The sequence below is a fragment of the Lepidochelys olivacea genome, assembly GCF_965140295.1.
Source record: "Lepidochelys olivacea isolate rLepOli2 genome assembly, chromosome: 14".
Lineage (NCBI taxonomy): Eukaryota > Metazoa > Chordata > Testudines > Cheloniidae > Lepidochelys > Lepidochelys olivacea.
The window spans coordinates 9,059,171-9,077,170 of record NC_140424.1 but is presented as its reverse complement, the minus strand read 5'-3'; the positions used below and the strand labels follow the sequence as shown (position 1 = coordinate 9,077,170).

The 18,000-nt window shown below is 39.4% G+C and overlaps 1 protein-coding gene across 1 annotated transcript; it reads left to right on the top strand.

The window, feature by feature from the left end:
- The first annotated feature begins 1,654 nt into the window (after positions 1-1,654).
- Positions 1,655-16,416, top strand: ZNF207 (zinc finger protein 207). Its single transcript, XM_084648011.1, has 13 exons — positions 1,655-1,817; positions 2,726-2,852; positions 4,581-4,719; positions 5,705-5,875; positions 7,554-7,629; positions 8,224-8,271; positions 10,295-10,365; positions 11,840-12,000; positions 12,710-12,802; positions 14,026-14,268; positions 15,176-15,338; positions 15,563-15,746; positions 15,969-16,416. The coding sequence occupies exons 1-12, from the start codon at positions 1,777-1,779 to the stop codon at positions 15,721-15,723; spliced, it is 1,494 nt and encodes a 497-aa protein (XP_084504137.1). The 5' UTR covers positions 1,655-1,776; the 3' UTR covers positions 15,724-15,746; positions 15,969-16,416.
- Positions 16,417-18,000: the final 1,584 nt, after the last annotated feature.

Sequence of the window (18,000 nt, the reverse complement as noted above, 5' to 3'; positions counted from 1 at the left end):
TGACACCGCTTCCTAGAACTACTACTGCTCCAGCTCTCAGTTCCTGGAAGGCAGATGCATTGTAGAGCACGTGTCACAGCCTCCCCCTGTTGGGATGGAAGATGTTGCTGTGTGTATTCCCATGAGATATTTCCAATTTCGGCACAAATCTTAAAATCTCTCTCACTCAAAGAGTCCCAATGTGGCAGCTCTGAATCTATTTCTCTCCCCCGCCCCCATTCCAGACTTGCCCTCATTCAGTTTGGAGGGAGAATCTTTCATTTAGGATCTTTTGCAGTCTCCCTCTCTCTCTCAGAGGAAAGGTTTTACTGAATGTGTTTAAGTGATCGATTTTAAAATTAAAATTAACTCTGAAGCTGTTTAAATCCCCATCCACCAATCACTTTATCCTTTGCGGGAAAATCCCTAAATTTTACAGCAGAGGGTAAAAATCCTCTTCTGTATTCCTCAAAGTTCTTCTGTACTTTTATAAGCAAATTAAGTTTTTTTGCAAAGAAAAAACATATCTTGTCAATTACCATTTCATATGTGAATTTTAAAGTACAATTTATGTCCATAGCATGACATCCTCTGTTTATCCATAGAACAACTATGGTATTGCCCAACAGCGAGAGAGAGATAGCTCAGTGTTTTGAGCATTGGCCTGCTAAATCCAGGGTTGTCAGTTCAATCCTTGAGGGGGCCACTTAGGGATCTGGGGCAAAAATTGGGGGATTGGTCCAGGGTGGGGTTTGACTAGATGACCTCCTGAGGTCCCTTGCAACCCTGATATTCTATGATTCAAGCTTCTCCAAACAGCTCAGCCAATATGCCTCAAGGACAAGTTTGGTGTGACCACCTCTTTTGGTGACTATGATGGTTCAGTCTCTATAGTTCATTCATTGGTCTCTGCTGGGACTGTCAGGTTTGCCACTTAGGCCTTGTTTTGAGGGGACGAGATTCCACCCGTTTTGCCTTAGTGCCATGACACAGTGCATCAGTGCAGTAAGGCTACATGACATTGTGTTGATATTTTGAGGGGACACAATGGCGTTTTCCCTCAGTGCCACCACACAGTGCATCGGCCTGGGGAAGGCATGTGGTGATGCTGTGCTGACATTTGAGAGGAAGGGATGATGTTTTTGTTTAGTTAAGGGCCTGACCTGAGGTGTTGGTGTCGGAACACCCCTGAGGACGGGGATGATTTTTTCAGGGGAAAGGACTGTTTTGGTTGTGGCAGGCTACCATGGTGATGCCTTGCAATGAAGCTGTGGTGCTGCTGTGCAATGAGGTTGTGGTGATGTTCTGGAGTGCTGTTTTGTCAGCAGATAGGGGTCTGCAGGCACCTGCAGATGTTGCCTAGTGACACACAGACGCCACATCACAATGGCACAGTCTGTCCTGTCCAACAAGCCTGTGGGCACCTTAAACCTCTTCGCTGGCGGGTATCCGAATCCCTTCCCTCCTCACCCTTATCAGCTCCCTGTGGCCACCAGGGCGTCATGACAGAGGGTTCTACGCCCCTAGGCGGGACGTGAAAGGAGGTTGAAACAAAATGGCGGCCGTCAGCAAGCGCGGTGTTTGTTAGGAGACTCAGAAGCAAAGGGCGCCTGGTGGACGTCACGTGACAGCCCCGTCGCGGCGGCTGCTGCTGCTGTGCATCCTGGGAAGCCCAGGGCTTGGAGGCGGCGGCAGGAGGAAGCGGCGCGGCCATTTTGTCTTCCTACGAGAGGCCGCTGGAAGGCCTCCGGCTGGTGCCTGCTTCTCGCCTTTCTCTCGTTCGGTAGCGCCACCGCGATGGGCCGGAAGAAGAAGAAGCAGCTGAAGCCCTGGTGCTGATATCCTTTGCCACAGAACGGGATGGCTTCCCGGCCGGGACTGGGTGGGGGTAAAAGGGAGAGCGCGGCCTGGTCTCTGTTACTCCGGAACGTGGCCTAGTCTCCGCTCCCCCCCCCCCCCCAATCTCCTGGCCGGGATGCTCCGCATTCGCTCAATTTCTTCTTCCTCCATTTTTTCACTGCCTGTGACTCGGGCTCTCCTTCCGCCCCCACCCCACCCCCCGTCCTTCACCGGGAGTCGCCCCGCGCTCTCCTTCCCTCACCAGGAGGCGGCCTGGGCTCGGGCTTTTCTCTCCCTTTCTCCCCTCTCCCTGCGCTGCGGGACGCGGCCTGCTCCTTCTGCCTCCCGACCGCCTTGTTTGGAATTTCAGCTGGGTGGTGTTTGTGTCCTGGTATTCCCTCCCCGCCAGCTCCACCGAGCTCCTAGCGAGCCTGCGGTAGTGGGTGAGCGGAGGAGTCTCCGCAGGAATAGATGACACTGTCCGCAGCAAGCTGCTGCTAGCTGGGACAGTGTGGATTCGTGGAGATGGAAAAAATCTTCATCTCTGCAGGGAGAGGCCGTAAAACTGTCTTAGAGAAACTTTAGAGAGACCTCACTCGCCTTGTGTGACCAACAGGGCTACAACTACGCTGCATACAACAATCAGAGAAACCTTGGTATTTAATGAGACTTGGTGCTTCCCTCAGTCTCCTAAAGGATTGACTGCTGCTCTGAAGGCAGCATTAAAGATCAGTTCAATTTGCTGCAGCCAAAATTTTGTTTCCTAGCCACCGTTTTAAATTAATCTTTTGACAGAATTGTATTACACTTGATCTAACTCCCCTGGTTTTTTCCCTGTTGCCATTCCTTTAAGCTGTTTGATACAAAAATCTTAAAGCTTCAGAATGTCCTTAATAATCTTGAATAGGTATTGCAACAGGGATTTTGATGATGAGAAAATCCTTATACAGCATCAAAAAGCAAAGCACTTTAAATGCCATATATGTCATAAGAAACTGTATACAGGACCTGGTTTAGCTATACATTGTATGCAGGTAAGGCTTTTTTTAAATATATGCATAACTTGCCTCATGTTCAGTTTGTCCCTAGAGTGATACTGCATTAAAAACTTTTTTAAGATTATTTGTTTATTACTGCTAGAATCTCAAATAAAACTTTGCTACAGTTGCCTTGTTTAGGAAACATTGATGTCTCTCTTCTCTATTTCTAATACAAGAACATACATCCCTTTTTATAAACTCATTGGTTTTAGTAATGCTGTCACAAATGTACATGATAGCATATAGATTAAATAGATCATCTTGGCCTTTCATTCACACTTGACATTGGGGAGGATGTATTAGTTGGTTTTAAATCCAGAAAACAAGTTCCTAAAATGGCTTTAGCATCTGTGTAGTTTATATTGACAAGGGAAAATGCACTTCTTAGTCTGAACCTATTACTGGATATGTTTAAACTACAGAGACTATACCAGTATAGCTACATTGCATAATGCTGGCATGACTCCATAGTGTAGACAGAGCCTGTGCTGACTGATGGGTTTTTCCATCCGTATAGGAATACCAAGTCTCCAAATGATGGTAGCCATCAACATAGCTGCGTCTACACTGGGGGTAAGTCGACATAACTGTGTCCATCGGGGATGTTTTTTTCACATCCCTGACAGATGTCGCTATGTCAACCTAACTTTTAAGTGTAGACCAAGCCAAAGACTAAAATTTTTCTTCATGAGGCTGTATTTACAAAGACAGTTAAAGTAGTATTAAAAAAAGGGATAAACCATGTAGTTCTTATCTAAGCTAAACTGTGAATAATGTACAGTAGCACATGCCCATCTTTAGCAGCATCCCTTAGTTTAAAAGACACTTCTTTTCCTTGCGAAAGTATGACTGGACACATCTTTCCCCTCCCCCAAAAGTTAGGTTATTGAGCAATCTGATACAGAGTAAAAAGCGTTAAATGTATTATAAATGTAATGGAACAAATTGCTCAAAACACTTTCATGTAGGGGCCAACACAAATTGCAGCTGTTTGGGAGAGACATTGCCAGTAGATGTTAGTTACAGATTTTAAAAGGAAAATTATTATTTAACTAAACATATGTGCATTTGTTATGGTTTTGAGTTGAGGTGACAAAATGGATAGCCTTAACAGAATAATCTGTAAGATTTGACACTGCCTGTAGAAGTAATAAGAAAAGGACTACTTGTGGCACCTTAGAGACTAACCAATTTATTTGAGCATAAGCTTTCGTGAGCTACAGCTCACTTCATCGGATGCATACTGTGGAAAGTGTAGAAGATCTTATTATATACACACAAAGCATGAAACAATACCTCCTCCCACCCCACTCTCCTGCTGGTAATAGCTTATCTAAAGTGACCACTCTCCTTACAATGTGTATGATAATCAAGGTGCTGGAAATGGCCCACCTTGATTATCATACACATTGTAAGGAGAGTGGTCACTTTAGATAAGCTATTACCAGCAGGAGAGTGGGGTGGGAGGAGGTATTTTTTCATGCTTTGTGTGTATATAAAAAGATCTACACTTTCCACAGTATGCATCCGATGAAGTGAGCTGTAACTCACGAAAGCTCATGCTTAAATAAATTGGTTAGTCTCTAAGGTGCCACAAGTCCTCCTTTTCTTTTTGCGAATACAGACTAACATGGTTGTTACTCTGAAACCTGTAGAAGTAATGTTATCAGTCACAAAAATCTTAGCTGATTGCAATAAAGGAATCTAACTTTTTTGGTTTAGGTGCATAAAGAAACAATAGATGCTGTTCCAAATGCTATTCCTGGAAGAACGGACATTGAACTGGAAATCTATGGTATGGAGGGCATTCCAGAAAAAGACATGGATGAAAGGAGACGGTTACTTGAACAAAAAACTCAGGGTAAACTTGAATGTTTAGTTACTTACATCATATTTTCACCATAATATGTTAACTAGATTAGAGCCTATAAAGAGGTGCATAGCTTTATCCCTATTTACTATGAATGACATAGGTGTAAGTAATATTTAATGAATGTATAAATTGCATTTCTGTAGTAGTGAAACTAAAATGTTACAGTGGCCCTGTTTTGATCCTGAAATGCAGTGTCTTACAGAGCTCTGTTTAAACCATAAAATTGTAATAGTTGGGATTCGTGCTCTGTGAAAGTAAATACTTTAAATATAGACTTAAAGCTGGTCCTGAGGAAATAGTTTAGCAACAGGATTTGTTTGAAGGAAAATCCTTAGTGGCCTGGGTTTTACATTGCCATTCAGATTTGATTAGTGGAGCTGCCTTGCTCTTTAGGTAGTGGAGGTAAGGAATATCATCAGTGATTTTGGTTCAGCTAGAGAAGTTGATATATTCTGTAACTACTTTGGTAGGCTTTGCTGGCAACTTAAGTGACTAATGATATTTTCTCCTAGCCAAAGGTAACTGCTTTGGCAAGTACCCGTCTGGAAAAGGATTATCCTGTTACATAGCAGGAACTGTGACTTGAGGGTGGATAGAAGAAAAACAGCATAAATAGAATAGAGGTTTGGACTTCTTGGATGCTAAGAATGCCTTTGTGAACTTCCCTGGTGTTCTAGTCTCTCCCTACTGCATAGATTAAGCTGTGGCATGCAGACCTAGGTGGCAGTTCTTAAGAATAATCCTGGTAGGGTTTCTTGCCCCACTTTACCAACTCATACACACATATAACACAAGGGAGGAAGGGTTATGTAAAATTTTTCCTTCCTTCAATACATAGTTGCAAATTACCAGCAAGGTGGTTTAAAAGTTAGTTTCAAATTAGAACACCTAGGTAATAGATGAAATCCTATGCTCTTAAACGGTGTAGATTTGTGTTGTTCTTTATCTGACAGTGTTCATTACATTTCTTTAGCAGAGAGCCAGAAGAAGAAACAACAAGATGATTCTGATGAGTATGATGATGATGAATCTACAGCTTCAACTTCATTTCAGCCACAACCAGTACAGCCGCAACAGGGATACATGCCCCCAATGGCACAACCGGGATTGCCTCCTGTGCCAGGTGCACCAGGAATACCCCCAGGTAACATAGGCTTTTAAAGCTAACATGGAAAAACCAAATACTTTCATTGAGATGCTACTTTAACGCTAGGATGATGGTCTGTCACTTTCCCAACACTGTTAGATATGACAGTATAACTTAGCTGTGCTTAAGCATCAGTCATGTCTTGACATCTTCTTTCTTGAAAAAAATACAACATTAAGCAATGTCACAATAGTGCTAGAAGGATTGCTGAAGTGAGGTACCAATCAAGGAAAAATGGTCATAATGCCACCTTTCTGGTCTAGCTTCAGGCTAGCTACTGCCTCTGTTTCCCGTTCAGTTCCTGGGCCAATTACCTGCCTGTGGTTCTCCCAGCCTTCCCAGGAGGGGCTCACTGCCACTCCCAGAGTCCTTCAGGCCCTTCTTCCAGGGCACTGTTTCATTAGTTCAAACACAGCTCACAACGTAACACACTCACAATCAGTGCAGGCTGCTGGGGCCCAGAAGCCTTTCATTCTGCTTCCCTCTCTCTCTGCTCCAGGGGAGTCACATGAGCCAGACTTCTTTCTGTAGTTCCCCTTCAACTGAGCCCTCTCAGCCCTTTGTAGAAAACACCTATCTCCTTCTCAGGTGGGTCTTATAAATTGAACAGGACTGGCTGGCTTCTGACCCGTTACAATCCATAAACATGAAAAGCTAAATGTCACTGATAGGTTCTTTTTATTTAATGACAGAATAGTCTTTCTGTTGTGAGTAACTTATTCCAAAAAATCCTTCCAAGTAGTAGCAATAAAGGGGATTAATTTTGTGTCTATTCACTTAAAAGCCTAGTTGAGTTTCAATTCTAACATGACCAAATGTAGTTTTTGTATTTAAACATATTCCTATTCCAGATTTTTAATGAGTCTATAATTTGTTCATCATTTTGCACTTCCATTCCTTAGACAGGGTTTTTTGTCCACATTGCCTACCTGTGTTACCCTTGATAGTTTTCTGCTTTTATATACTATATAAATTGACTTTTTGACACTAAAAGTGATGAACATACCTACATCTGCTATATCGGAGAAGCTTTCATTAGCCTGTCTCCTGATGCCATTTAAGAATTTCACTGAGGTTGGAAACTGCCATTTAGGGAAGCAGTTGCTCTATCAAGGAGAGAAAATGCCCTAGTGAGGGAGCCTAGTTTCTAAGTGCTTAGACCACTAGCCTAAGACTTGGGAAACCTGGGTTCAGTTCCCTGCTCTGCTACAGACTTCTTGTGTCACCTTGGGGGAAGTCCTTTAGCCTTGCTGTGCCCTACAGGTGGGAAACGAATACTTCCCTACTTCACAGAAGTGTTACGAGGAGAATTACATTTAAGACTATTGAGTGCTTTGGGATCTACTGATAAAAATGGCTATATAAGAGTAAGATATTACTATCTCTAGGCTGGCTAAATTTCTGACAAAATGCTAGATTATGTATACACTTATATAAAGAGGAAGAGCGTCTCTATCCCTTAGTGATAGAAAATCAGTTTTCTGATCACGTGTCCAAATGTAGTGATGATACCTGCCCCCATCCTTGAAAACTCATGCAAAATATATCTTCAAGCAGTGTTAAAAAGGATTTTTCTCTAAAGCTTGTATACAAATAGTTGATCCAGTCTTGTTTGTGTCTGAAGTGTCACACTGATAAATCTATTACTCATCTAAAAATTACTTTATATTTAAAGGTATACCACCCTTGATGGCAGGTGTTCCACCAATGATGCCAGGAATGCCTCCAGTTATGCCAGGAATGCCACCTGGGTGAGTAAAAATGTAGGCTTAATCAGTTGGCCTATGTTCATGCAGTGGTTTTTGCACACTAGCAGTTTGCTATCTAAATCTATCATTAGCGGCTCTGAACTGTTTTAGAAAAAATCAAAATCTCTGTGGAACTTTGGGGGGTTTATAAACTTGAGTTAATTTTAAAGTTAACATAGGGCCTGGAAGGTTATACCACAACATCAAAATGTCACTAAAATTTAGCAGGTCATGTGCAAATGTGGTGGTGGTGGTGTTGTTGCTCCTCCTCCTCCTCCCACCCCCCAGTTAATGTAATTGGATGTAAAATCTTGACTTGCTGGTTTAAACCCTTCCATGAACCCATTGTCAAATTTTGTGCTGAGTATATACATTATTGTATCAAAGGTTATCTCTTGTTTTCATCAGTTGTGGATCCAACCAGGAACAAGCTTGTTAGTCAGTTTAAGATTTTGTTAAATGAGATTTACACAGACTGGTTGTAGAGTGTACAGATGAGTTTTTAAATTGTTAATGGGGTTGACACATAACACCCTATCACAATGTGTTTGGAAAATCACAGGTAGATTTTTTGATTTTTGTCATACATTTTCACAGATTACATCAACAGAGAAAGTACATGCAGTCATTTTGCGGTGAAAACATGTAAGCATCTAATTAATAATGTAATTTAGGTACATTCATTATGCCATTTTATGTCAAATGAAACGTGTCATATTGAGCCCCCTCAATATTTTAGTGTTCCGTAACTAGGTTTTGTGTAGTGCACAGTTTGAGGTTTTCATTGTTAAGAATAATAAGGGATCTCCATCTGGATCTATAAGACAAAACAAAGGGAGATAACATTGCAATAGCTGTCTTGTTTCCTACTTCACCTTTCATTTTGCAGCAGTCTTCAGCCTCATTTGGTCAATCCCTGTGAGTAGTGGGTGGTTAATTTTTTTTTTTTTAATGAAAACATTTCAGTGAGGATTCATTGATATATAGCTTAAGCAACCTGCTTAATGTCATGTACAATTTTTTAATTAGAAAAAAACTGTGGTGATCAGTCTGATTATTGCAGTTACATTCTACGTGGGTGTTTTTCTGTTTGATTTTGAAATGTATAGCTTGAAGGATTTCATTCTGCCATCAGGACATTGCCAATTTTCCCTGGTTTTTAGTCTGAGTGGCACTTAAAGCTCTTTGTCAAATTTTAATCTGGATGGATGCTATGCCATATAGTAAGGAACATAATTTGCCAAAAAACTGCACTAGTCTATCAAACCAATTACAATCTTATAGATCGTAGTTATGACTTTACATTGTTACCAGTTTAAAGCCTAACTTAACCTAAAACAGATTTCCACTCGTTCTTTTTTTTAAAATAAGGGAACATCAGGATAAGTAAGACTAGCCTTGGCCAATGAAATAATATGTTCTAACTTACTGTACTTTAGCCCTGTTCTTTTCAGATTCTAAGAAACAAATGTCCATTTCATTACATAATATCCCTGCTGTTTCTTGTAAGTGCATCTTCATGGTAACAGTAGGAGGGCCTCCCTTATCCAAGAGTTCCTGAGAGAATCTTTGGATGCTGTGGGGTGCGTTCACTACTTTCCCTAGCCTGGTTGCAGGTGTTTCTAGCTTAAGAATCCTCATTCTTCATATGGTATCTTGTGGAAACCTTGCCTCCCATTTAATAAAATCCTGTGGTAACTAAATTGCTTACCTTGAAAAGTAATATTAGGACAGTATTTAATGTCTTTTTAGCTTATTTTAATGGAGTTTAGCAGCTACAGATGGTAGGAGGGGCCATTGGGATACCAGTGTTCCATATTGGAGGAAACTTCAACCATATCCAGTAGGTGAGAGGAATTTATTCTTAGAACAGAGAAAAAGCCATGACCTTAGATAGGCACAATCAAATTCTGCTGTTCAAAGCATAGCCAGAATTACTGTAAACTGATTTTCTGATGTTTCCTTCTTCAGTACATTTGACGGAACTTTATGTAGTCATCTTTACCTGTTTGGTTGTCTGTCAGACAACATTGGAAGCAGAAACTTTTTTTTAAAATAGGAAGATGTGGCTGTGTATTCACAAAAATTGGCCTGAGACCTCAGACATATGTACTACCTGAAACTTCTGACTAATATTTTGTATAACTAACTTGATTTCAAGTTGACTCTGTCTCTTTACACATTGTTCAAGGTTAGACTGTTATTTATGTTATCCTGGAGTCTTTAAAAAATGAGGGGTAGTGTAACAGCATGATTTAAACAAATTTCCTTGGGCATTTTGTTAGTGGGGTACTAATTAGCTTAGCATTACACTTGGTATACAATTTATTAGTAGGCCACTTACACTGAAGCTGAGCCAATTAATTGAAAAGGACATGCTGGAGTACCTTTTTAATGGAGAGACTAGGCCTGGCAGTCTGATATTAAATCTGATTGATGTCACCTTAAGGAATTGAGTCCCACATGAAAACTGTTTCTCTTCCTGTTGACAGTGGAACCTCTTTTATTGGGGACTGGTTTGTCTACTGAGTCAAGATCACTTGAATTCCTCTGTTGGTGGAAATAACTAGGTTACTTGCAACACCTTTAGCTTAATATTAGTGTGTGCCAATAGTCTCAATAGGAGATCATTAGTGTTCATATTAGTCTCTATTTTATATTTTAATAGGATGATGCCAATGGGTGGAATGATGCCTCCTGGGCCAGGAATACCACCTCTTATGCCTGGTATGCCACCAGGTAGGTCAGTGATGTCGAACTCATACTGTGGTGAGCTAAATTATATCTTTTATTTAACTTGGGGTTCTTGGGTTCATATGATTAAAAGTTGGGCTGTATGCTACCCATACTTCATACTAGATTTCTAGAATTCAGTAGTGGCTTTCCACAAAGATAAAGGGTAGAATTTGGTGTCAAACTAACATTTTTAAATAGTACACTTTTATTTGTTGGAGAGGGAAAATGTGGAGAGTTGTTTTTCCTCTTTCATTATCCTTTCTCTCAAGCTTTTAAACACTGAAACAGCTGTGAAAAGCAGCTGACTGGTACTTCAGGATCCTAGAAAAGAGAAAATCGCTGTTTTGACTGCTGTTACTGACAGCTGGCTGAAATTGGTGCAGTCTTAAACTCACCTGCGATCCTAAACTCAACTGAGTAGGCTGGAAGATTCACACCCATTAGGTAGATTGTATAAAATAAGTTTATTCCTGTCCAGAATTGACTGTATTACACTATGTTTGGGGGAGCCCTTTTGTCTTATTTCAGGAAGCTTTATATTTTACACAACAAATTTTCTCCAGACTTTTTGTTTAGGTGATCGAGTATTTTAATGTGTTTCTTTGTGTTGAAGCGTTGCTTTGCTTTAAATCATAACTATAAGATTTTAAAAACTGCTTCATAGCCTTTCTCTTGTTTCGCTTGTAACCAGTATTGTGGGCATCTGTTAACTGTACTAACCGTTTTAGGAGAACCTTCCATGGCAATCACATGTCCAAAAGTAGTTTGGTTAAATCTTTTTTTTTTTTTAAACTACTAAGTATTGCAAGTGAGTTAAGTTGCTTAATTTAAAGGTCTTTTACGTATAATATGTCTACTGTCAGAAGAATTATGTTTCTGATTGCCTTACCTGGTCTTTTAATAGTCTGCAATATTGGCTGTCTGAGGGCGCCATTTCCATGTCCTCTGCAGAGCAATCAGTCACAGCCTGATCTGAGTTAACACTTTGCTACCAGCCCCATAAAGTTCATTCTCCACTAATGACAGTTTGTCCAGGCTTCGTAGCAGCCTTATCACGCAGTTGGCAGCTTAGGTTTAGTTAGTGAATCTTACACAGGTTCTCTGAATTGCATGTGGAGTTAAAAGGAAAGAACTTGTACAACTGTGTTGGGGGGCTGGAGGAGTACCTAAGCTCCTGTCTGTCCTTTCCCTGTGTCTCAAAATTGAATCTGTAATTGTAAGGTGGAGGTGACAAAACTTCAGTCTTTCTTATAAGTAAGTGTGTTAATTTATATTATACATGCATATGTGTTTAATTTGTGACTATCTAAAACAGCTGTCTCTACAAGCTGATAAAATGTACATTGACATTACAGGCTTATCTATGTCAAGACTGCACATATTGTTTTTAAAACATTCTGGAATAGTGTACTCAGAAGGAATATTTCTGTTCACCTGTGCTTGAGTTTTTATTACAGATTCTTTCCTATTTTCATAGGTATGCCACCACCTGTTGGTCCTCGTCCTGGTATGCCTCCCATGACACAAGCACAGCCTGTGACAGCACCAGGCATTCTTAATAGACCTCCAGCTCCTGCTGTAGCAGCACCCTCCCCACAGCCTCCAGTTACAAAACCACTTTTCCCCAGTGCAGGACAGGTAAGGTGACCTTCAGAGACTCTGGAATCTTAACTATCTAGTCTTGTCCCTTACAATGGACTATAAAATTAAATCATTGTGACTTAGTACTTCTCATTGAAGATACTACAAAAGTAATTGATAAAACTTCTCACCTGTTTTGACTCTTTATTGTAATGCAGTTTAACACTAGGCTGCTGATTTTTTAAAAGGATTTTTATTCACTTTTTATTTCCCCTGTCTTCAGTGTCTTATAGCAGCCCAGGAACTAGGTATAACTTCTATCAGCGGATGTGGGGCAGTGGGGGATGGACAAAGCACTCTGACATTACTTCCCTTATGGAGGGGAATGGTTGGCTGAACTTTTTTCCTGTCAGCAGATGGAGATTTGACTTCTCAAAACTTTCACTAAAGTTCACAATGCACAAGTCTTGTCATGGTTTGTTTTAAGCAGGATTTCAACTTGTGGCCTCTTGATTTTTTTTTTTTTTTTTCTTTTTTAAGGCTTGTGACCATTGCCATTTGTTGTAAGTGAATACATCCTTAATTCTTTACTTGCTTTCAAGTATGTTGCAGAAACTTTCATAATGTCCTTTTTGCATTTTGGACTTCTGCATGGAAGATAATCATTTACAAAAATTCGTCCCTTGGATAAGAGATCCTTCCATATGGATATTTTCCACCCAATTGTTTGGAGACTGTTCACTGTTTCCTTTCTTTTATGCTACAGATGGGGACACCTGTCACAAGTTCAAGTACAGCTTCATCCAATTCAGAAAATCTGTCAGCATCTTCTAAAGCTCTGTTTCCTAGCACAGCACAAGTACGCAGGAAGTTGCAGTTTTAAAAAAGGAATTGCTTTGCAACTTAACCCTTTGGACCGTTATGTAAATCTGAAATTGTCTGCCTAAACATCTTCAGATAATTGCTGTTATATTCCTGATTATGTTTAGCTGGTAAAACTACAAAATCCTTAATTGTATATTACATCTTGTAGGAATACACATTTCGAAGTGTTCAATTTCTCTTGGATAATGGGAAGAAATGAGAAATACTACATCCTGGTTCTGAAGGGTTAAAAAAGCATGAAAGCAGCAAAATGCATTTTAGTGGGCAGTGATTAGCTTGATGCATGGTGAAACCTTTTTAGTTCATGCTGTTTAATCTTAATATAGGGAAACTCTAATTTGCATTATGTTCTAAAATTGAAACATTTGGCTTCAGTTAGAAGGTTGAATGGAGACTTGAAAATGTATGCTGGCTACTGCCAAAGCATTCTCTCAAGTGAAACTCATTTTTGTAGTATTTTACTTTTAAAGCAAAGTTGTCTTGTCTCTAATTTAATTTAAGCACAGACAGTATTGACTCCAGCCTCTTGTGTTTCACAGTGGACCTCAAATTTGTTTTCACTTTAATCATTAATGAGACTAAAATTTCAGGAAGAGCTGTAGACAGATATTTAAAAGACCTTTGCAAGACTATTGCAGTGTTTTTGTTATGGAGAGACTGCTTCAAAATTAATTTAAATTTTTAAAGTCTGACACGTTAGACATCTTATGCTGAAAGGTTTAGTTAAAGCCAAGATTTTCAAAACATCTAATTTCATTAATGAATGCTAACACTTGGAGTTGTATTCACTAATGATTGCTAAAGTACACTAATTGTAATAACAGAAATAGAAATTCACTTCAGCATAGCTTGTCTTTACTAAAGCAGAGTGGTCCGTAAAGGATTTATGTATTAAATTGAATGTTTTGGGTGAAATTATGCAAGAAAGTCAGCAGAATATATATGCAATTTTTATTTTGTACCTTTGTTTTAGCTATTGCTTTTGACTTGCAACATCTAGACTCTTACAGTGTGTGCACTAGGTTTTATTTTGTCTTTGTTTTCAGTTGCTTTAGTATTATGTGATGAGGCTGAACATTACTTTGGACTAGCTTATTTTAATTGTGTATCTTACTGGAAAGTTTCAGATATCAAACAGGTAAATGAGTCTTATTTTAAAAAGTAAGTATTTCTACTGATTAATTTTTTATTTCACAGGCTCAGGCAGCTGTTCCAGGACCAGTGGGTACTGATTTCAAACCTTTGAATAATACACCTGCAACAACCACAGAGCCCCCCAAACCTACATTCCCTGCTTATACACAGTCTACAGCTTCAACCACTAGCACAACAAACAGTACTGCAGCTAAACCAGCTACGTCTATAACAAGTAAGCCTGCTACCCTTACAACAACCAGTGCAACCAGTAAGTTGATCCATCCAGATGAGGATATATCACTGGTAAGTTAAAACCATTTTTCTTAAGTTGATCAATGCAACTCATGTTTCCATTGCAATTGTTATGTGGTTAACAGGATACTTTTCTCTATCCCAGGATGACTTTAATGCTGGCAGGAGTATAAAATATGTTGAATTAATTTATCAGAAATTCATGTGAGGGGATATATCTTCAGTTTCAAGGTGGTGAATAACGTAATATAGAGTTAAGACTGCGTAACCATACCTTTATAAATGGTGAAACTGTTGCATTGACTCTAAGAATAACCCCTCCTGAGTGTGGCTTTGCCTTAATTGGCTCTCACTTCTGCAGGCTGATGTATCTGGCACAGTTCTAACTGTTATACAGACACATAGCTAGGCAGCCTGGCATGAGTGAGACTGAGCAATTGTGAAGTGCTCCTGACAGATATGAAAAACAATTATATGGATGCTCTTCTCCAAGTTCAGAACTGAAAAATCTCAAGACAAAGTGCATCCTGCTTTCCTAAGCAAGGTTAGAATTCAGGTTAGACTTAGATTTGTCCTTTAGATTCCCAGTTCATTTGAGATTTTTTTTACATATAATTTTAGTATTAAGAAGAGATTGAGTCTCATCTTTTTCAGCCCCGAGAGGATTGGCTCCTTATGTGCAAAATATTAGAGTTGACAGTATTAGTATAGCAGTTTGAAATAGTTGAACTTGCACTATGTGGTAGCTTTCCTGGGAAAGAGAGATACTATTGGTAATATACTTGAGAATTTTATAATAGCAAATTTAGTTCTATTTTTGAAGCTACCTTTAGTAACAATTTCAGTTTTATAAATTCTGGCTTATGTACCTGGACATTCTGCACCAATATTTAAATTAATATTTAACTACCTTTCTCTTTCTGGAGTGTTAAAACATGTATGTGTGCTGTATTTTTAGGAAGAGAGAAGGGCACAGTTGCCCAAATATCAACGTAATCTCCCTCGACAAGGACAGGTATCCATGGGCAATCCATCAGTTGGATCGCTTGGAGGTATGATGGCACCACAACCTGGAATTCCTCCACAGCAACAGGGAATGAGACCTCCTATGCCTCCTCATGGTAATCACACTTTTTCCTAATACATTTGAGTTCACTGAAAGCTTTTTAAATCTAGAAGCAGCAGTTAATTTGAAATGGATGGGTTTTTACAGAAATATAACTTAATGTTTAACTTTGTCTCTAACCTTTTGAATCCACTAAAATAGCTTTATTTTAAAATAACATTTTTAAAAAAGAAAACTAGTAGATACTTTTACTTTCATCTTAAAATGTTTTGTTCATAGGTCAGTATGGTGCTCATCACCAAGGCATGCCAGGATACCTTCCTGGAGGGATGCCTCCATATGGTCAGGGACCTCCAATGGTGCCCCCTTACCAAGGTGGACCTCCTCGACCTCCAATGGGAATGAGACCTCCTGTAATGTCGCAAGGTGGCCGCTACTGATGCTACTACACACAGTCTAATAGGTTTGGAGATTAAACCTTTTCTCATCTTGTGCTGTTAATATAGCCAAGCTTCCGTCAGTTAAGGCTTCATTGTGACTTTTAAAAAAAAATATCTTCCCACATGCAAGGAACTATTGGACATTCTTATTTTACATGGGAAAAATTTATTTGGAATAATAAAACAGGAACTTTTCCTGATGTTGCAATTTATACTGTATGGCTTCTTTTTCATGTTTCATCTAGGTTTTTAGAAGTGAAGTATAGTAAATATGGTTCGTTAAATTGTGAAGGCGCTGGAATTACATGAACATACCATCTTAAAGGCAAGTTCTGTAACATTATGTTGCTATTTGTAAAGTGATGCCTTCACAGCACTTCAGGTGCTGTTGGACTTCACGTCCCCAACTTAGCTTGGTGAGGGCTGTAACTATTCCCAACTACCTGTACATTTAAAAGTCTGAACATGTAACAATATTTAATGTATTTAGCGTTCCTCCTGTTGCAGGGTTTAAGTAAACTGACCCAATAAGGTCGTGTGACTTTTCTGTACTGTTATAAACTTCATTGTAATAAAACAAGACAAAAATTTATATGCCTTTTTATTCATGACCAGCTGTGGACAACTGCCTGCAAGGTTTGTACAGATGCATGCCACAGTAGTTATTGGTGTAATAAACGCATATTTACTGCTGCTCTTTTGATATACTCTAATTCTTGTTTGAACTTTGTCACTTAGCTGCATGTTGTAGTCTCCTAAGCAAGTAGACATAGACCTGTACACTTATTAACTAACTTTTAAAAAAATTATTAATAGGAATGAAGTTACAGGGTACATCTCATCTATCGTTTATAATTTGTTTAAAATGGTACAGGTTTCTTTAATAGGCCTTTCTTCTTGTCCGCAATAAATCTTAGATGACATTGGCACTTTCACATGTTAGCAAGATGTAATTGTGACCCCTGGCTGATGTAAATCCTAGTGCCAGATGCATCCTGTTAGTTCTTTCTTCAGATAACTTTCTTGGATGTGTGACTGCATCAATGCATGAACCTCAGGAGCCATTCAGGAGAAAACTTCTAGAAGCTTAGGTGCATGACACACAGTGAGTGATTTTATTGCTACTGTATTGAAAGTGACCTGCAAAAAGGAAAAATAGGCCTTTGGCCCATGTTTTGCCTCTCTGATGTGCAAAGAATGGGATTTTGTTTTCTGCTTTTACCATAAATATAAGGAACTACAAATCTGATTGTCTCTGGGTGGTGGTGGTTGTTGGACACAAGATGACTTGTGGATTGAAAGTTTTCTCAGCCCATTAAGTGCCTGGGTGTTGAACCTTTGAGACTCTTCTCCCAAGTGTCTTAATTACTTAGTTAACAAATCAGAATTTTGAATCTGAATTTGTCTCTTACCTTCTTACTCAGATTAATTTCCTTGATACGACGTATATCTTACTACTTTAGTTGACTAGTCTTCCAGTGTTGAGCTAAATTTCTAATGGAAAAATACAAACATGGGGAGAACACTTTTTGTGATGGGGGGGCTTCCAGGTCTTTTAAACATCAAGAAGCAGAAAATGGCAAATGTTGCTTTCCTTTGCAGATCGACTTTTAAATACAAGTTTCAGCCATAAGTTGTATCTTATCTGTGCCACTTGTGTTGTGGTGGTACTCTTTTCCCTTGTTTTTCCATCGCATAGGCTGGCAGCCTTTACCCTAGTTTGGTCATCAGTGTAGTAGGTTTTCCTGTTTTTTTTTTTTTCTAACACTAAGCATTGTGACTTATTCTTATTTTTGGAAGAGAGTTCTTTGGTTTTTTACAGCTATGGTTTGTACCAGGAACTTCACATTGCTTTTCTTTCGTGCCCCATCTTTTCAGTCTGCAAATTTTAAAATTAAAGATATCCAGAACATTGTGCTGTCTTCCAGAAGAGTATGTGGCCCCATGGAACTCATTATATAGTGTCTCAGGTTCTTTGGCATCTTAATTTCTAGTTATATGGCCTTGGTTTAACAACTTAGAAATTTATCTGGCAAATCTCCAGAAACTTGTATTAATCTTAAGCAAGATCCATAGCTCTCCAGATGTCATAAAGAAGCATTTTTCTAGGCACTAGACGCCGTTTACCTGCTGGCCATCTGTCAGCTAACATGTAGAATAAATAAGCAGACTCATTCAGTAATTTGCTTGGAAATGCATTATGAACTGGCCTTGACTTTTCAGTTATCTTTTTTTCCCTCCCTCCCTCCCTCCCTCCCTCCCTCCACACTTTTCCAT

Coding starts and splice junctions, on each gene's coding strand:
- ZNF207 (XM_084648011.1), top strand. CDS start 1,777: ATGGGCCGGAAGAAGAAGAAGCAGCTGAAGCCCTGGTGCTG. Junction 1,818..2,725: donor CAGCTGAAGCCCTGGTGCTG/ATATCCTTTGCC, acceptor AATCTTGAATAG/GTATTGCAACAGGGATTTTG. Junction 4,720..5,704: donor ACTTGAACAAAAAACTCAGG/GTAAACTTGAAT, acceptor ACATTTCTTTAG/CAGAGAGCCAGAAGAAGAAA.